Source organism: Psammomys obesus, unplaced genomic scaffold, assembly GCF_907164565.1.
Source record: "Psammomys obesus unplaced genomic scaffold, mPsaObe1.curated_primary_1811, whole genome shotgun sequence".
NCBI classification, from domain to species: domain Eukaryota; kingdom Metazoa; phylum Chordata; class Mammalia; order Rodentia; family Muridae; genus Psammomys; species Psammomys obesus.
This window is the reverse complement of record NW_026592118.1, coordinates 32,719,372-32,723,697: the sequence shown is the minus strand read 5'-3', so window position 1 is coordinate 32,723,697 and position 4,326 is coordinate 32,719,372. Positions and strand designations below refer to the sequence as shown.

The 4,326-nt window shown below is 46.3% G+C and overlaps 1 protein-coding gene across 1 annotated transcript in view; it reads left to right on the top strand.

Moving 5' to 3' along the window:
• Positions 1-245: 245 nt before the first annotated feature.
• The window catches only part of Slc25a13 (solute carrier family 25 member 13), a 158,203-nt gene continuing 154,122 nt past the window's right edge, over positions 246-4,326 (top strand). Inside the window, exon 1 of the mRNA XM_055612918.1 lies at positions 246-412. Within this exon, the coding sequence (XP_055468893.1) occupies positions 398-412 (15 nt within the window). The 5' untranslated portion in view covers positions 246-397. The remainder of the gene's footprint in view (positions 413-4,326) is intronic.

Here is a 4,326-nt window from a genome sequence, read left to right as displayed (position 1 = left end):
TGACCCAGGCCCAAGGAGCAGCTTCCTTCCCAAGGTCGAGGGACCTGCTCTTCTTCATGGCCCCGGGGTATCCACCACAGTGGCTGCTAAAACCGGACAGCACGGCTAGAGTCACGTGTCCTGGTCCCTCTGCAGCTCCCAGACCCGGGCTCTTCCCGGTACAGGGCAGAGGCCTTCGGATCACGCGCGCCCGGGAGGCCCTGGTCGGCCCAGCCAATGGGCTGGCGGCGCCCGCATGACCCGCGCTGGGAGGGCGTGGGGAGGCAGGCCAGGCGCGCACGCCGCTGGTCCGAATCGCCACCCCCACTTCTGCCGGGACGGGAAGTGAGTCGCCGGGGTCCCCAGTACAAGCCTGCCGGAGAGCACGTCCCACAGCCCCCCAAACCCCGGCGGAAGAATGGCTGCCGCCAAGGTAAGCGCGGCGGGCAGGGGCGATCTGGTGCCCAGAGGGGTGCAGTAGGGGGTGGGAGTGGATGTGGGGCTCCACCTTGCAGCGGCGGGAGGCCACAGGGGACCGCACTCGTGGCCGCGTGGGTACCGCGGCCCGATCGTGCTGCAGAAACTTTGCCAGCCGGGACACTCCCACTTGGCCCGGCCAGGAGCGGTGTCCCGCGGGACAGCCCGCGCCAACAAGGAGGAGCGCGCGGATGGGGCCAGGTAGCCTGGGGCAGGGACGAGTCCAGGGTCACACAAACCCTTCTGCCTCTTCGGGGTGCTCTTCCTTCTGACCTGGCTGTTGTTGACCTGGGTTTCTCCTTCCAGGGCCCCAACTGGGGCTGAAGCTTGATCCTATTACGTTTCGAGGGTTCCGCCCTCCCGCGGGTAGGGAAGTCACCTTGACTTCCGTTTTGGAAACTGCTTGGGAGACTTGGCCTGCGCGTGTGCGTAGCTATCCCGGGACCCTTCCCTTCCCCCATCTCCCATCTCCCATCCTTCCCTTCCCTCTCTCCATCTGACAACACTTACAAGTCAGCCTCCGAGCCTTGGAGAGGCTTCTTTTTGGAAATGACAAAACAGATTGTCCTAGGAGCTTGTCACTCCTGTGAAGTTCTACTTAAAAGGAATTCTGTGTAATGTGAATCGTTCACGAACCCAGAAAGAAGGCAGCTCTCAGAGACTGACCTTTCCTCTTTCACCGGTTCCTCAAACCTGCACAACATTTCAGCCTCTCTGGACTGCATTTCAACTTTTCTGGCAGAATACCATATTCAGTCCCAATCACTCGAATCATTGGAATTTATTGCTTTTAATTCTAAGTTCACGAAGGCAGCCCTTTAATCAAGCCTATACAACTTCTTAGATCATTTTAAGTGCAGTGAACTTAAATATACCCAACATTTCAAACATTTGTCCTTAATCAAAACTCTGTGATAACCCTCGAGAGGAAAACATGGCCAACACATCATATTCTTATTTATTCAAGCAAACTAATCACATTTGCAATGGAAATTGTAAGCAGACAAATATATTTAAATGCTGTTCTGAGACTAGAGTCTCTGCTGGCTCCCCAAAATCCGCAGGTTTCTTGTTCCTAGACCGAGTGCCTTAAGTGGCCTTTCTCTGTAACTACTTAGAGTGTAATCCTCGGTCATGGTACTGCATGTAGTTATACCTGTGTTTGTGAATGAGCTCTTTTATTTTGGAAGCTACACTAGCTCTTTCAAGCCACTAGCCCTTTTCTTTGCCTTAACTTTTCACACGGTATTAGAATCCTGACATTGCCGTGAGTCGTTCTCTGCGGTAAATGCCCACTCTTCATTTATAGATCTACTGAGGAGTTAAGTAGTATTACTTGATTTGAAGATAAAATAACGGTGGGCACTAAATTGAGGCATATGCCTAGAAATGGAACGGAGGACTTGGTAAACATGAAGTAATAAGCAATGAAGCAGCCTCAACTTTTTAGTTGCATTTTTCTTAAGTCACATCCTATCAGGGACAGTTGGTTTTTATCCAAATTACAAGAGACAGGGAAAGCGAAATATTCCTTGCACCTTTACTGTTTGGAAACCCGTGTTCTTATTTATTTCCTGAAAGTCACCTCTTTTCAATTCTGATGGTTGACGTATATAGACATGCTATTCCCATCCAATAGGCCATCACAAAACCTATTGTGAACGGATGGGAAAGCCAGGATAAAAAGAAATTAAGGTGAAGCTGGGCTGTGTGTTGCATACCTTTAGTCTCAGTACGTGGGAGGCACATGCCAGCCTGGTCTACAGAGTCAGTTCTGGGACAGTAGGGCTGTTAAACCGAGAAACCTTGTCTTGAAAAACAACAACAGCAGAAAAAAAAAAGAGAAAGTAAGATGAACTTAGGTTAATGGAAATCAAGTTATGACAGGTAGCTGCATTTTCTAGGTGCTAAGGCAGAGACATGGATTTACTGCTTGGAGGAAGTTCATTTTCCACCTTTCTCTGGGCAGTTTGTCTCCAGTCTTTTTTCTTTTACTATGGAGCCTTGGCTGATCTGTGGTTTGCTGTGTGCATTTAGGGTGGCCTTGAATTCATGGAGATGTTTATGATGTATCTGAACTGCATTCAAAAACTACTGAGGACCACAAACACACATCTGTGGATTCCATCAGGCCATTTCTTGTATGTCTCTTATTGTAGATCAGGGACCAGGGACATTATAGTTGTAGTCTTGAGAAGTCCCAGATGAAGCTGTTGTGGGTCCAGATTCATCCAAGAATGACTGTCAACCCTTTGAGTTGCATTTGGGCATTGTGCTTCTTGATAGTTTCTTTCAGAATCTGGTTAGTTCTGGGCAATCCTGAGTTAAAGGCTGTGCTCCTTGCTTTTTCCTTGGAGTGTAATAAGCCATTTTGGCAGTTAGCTGAAAGTAGACGGGAAAAATCTCACCTACGGATACAATTGACATTTCCTGTAAAGAACTGAGGAGCCGTGAAAGAGAAAATCCCATTCCCAATGGAATATTACAAAATTGGCTCTGTGATCTTGGGAACTCAACAGTTGAGAGAGGATTCCAGGCTTATTACTAGTTTTGTTATAGTGAACCATTGGAATGTTTAAGTAGATTGACTGGAAAGGTGTGTAGCCACAGCCTAATCTCAGCCTGATTTCTGGATCTTTGTAGTTATTCAAATGTAATCATTTGTTTATTTTGTATCTCTATCTTTTGACTTTTCCCATCAAATCACTACTCAACAGTGAAAGAGTTGTTTTTTCATGAAATAATGATCTGAAACTAATTGTTTTTAAGGTTAGATCAGCAGCTTCTTTGGCTGTGGTTAAGTTTATGCCTTAAGTATGATAGAACCAAACTACTTGAAGCAGAAAAGTTAGAGAATGCCCACTTAAGTTCAGCCATAAGACTTGAGAGATTTTCAGTGTGAACCCAGACATTTACTACATTGCTGGGCTTAAATCAGCCTAGAATTAAAAAGAATTTGATGATAAAATGAAAGCATCAATTAAAAAAGAGAACTCTGGAGGACTAGTGTTTATGTCACTGATGTTTCCCCTGTCTTTGGGTGTGTTTGCTGTGACCATTGATTCGTCTGGGATTACATACTCTGATCTGTCCAGTATTGCAAATGAGGCTAGCCCCAGTGCAAATACCAACTGGCCCTTGGCCTCCAAAAAAATTACCCCCCCCCCCAAAAAAAAAAAAACTAACTAGAGACCCCAGAGAAGGAACCCCTTTCTGCTGATCTCAGGGAAGCCATCCCAGAAATGTGGCTATATCCCAGAAGGAATAAACAGCAAAAGGAAGGATTCACCCCAGTGTCAGGAACAGCAAATCCAGAAGCTGGATGGAAACACATGCTACATCCTGGAAGTAGCATGCACTTAAAATATAATGGCTAACCCAAAGGTTAATAGATACCAAATCCCATCCCAAATGCTTTTCAGTTTTAACTCAGTTAATGAGTCTGTCTTCTAACTTAGATATTAGTACTGCCATCCCTGCAATAAAGAAGACCCAGAAACTCCAAACTGTGGTGGGAGGAGACCTAAGGCCTACTAGGAAGTGCTAAATGTGTCATTCCAGTGCTGCCATGCTGCTTCCAGAGTGTCATCTTGCCCTGTCTGCCATACTGACTATGGTCTAGCATGTGGCAAGTCAGCCTTCTGGGGAAAGTGGGACCAATGACATGGGAGAAGTTAGGCTCCTCCCTGGAAATCAGACTTTTATTAAGGATTGTTTACAGTTTGTGCTTCCTCTGTGCTGGGCACCTTCCCTAGTGCTTTACAAGTCGTAGCTTAATTGTCCCAACACGAAGAAAAAAAATTAGGTTTGGGAATTCTTTAGTTCTATCTATCTATCTATCTATCTATCTATCTATCTATCTATCTATCT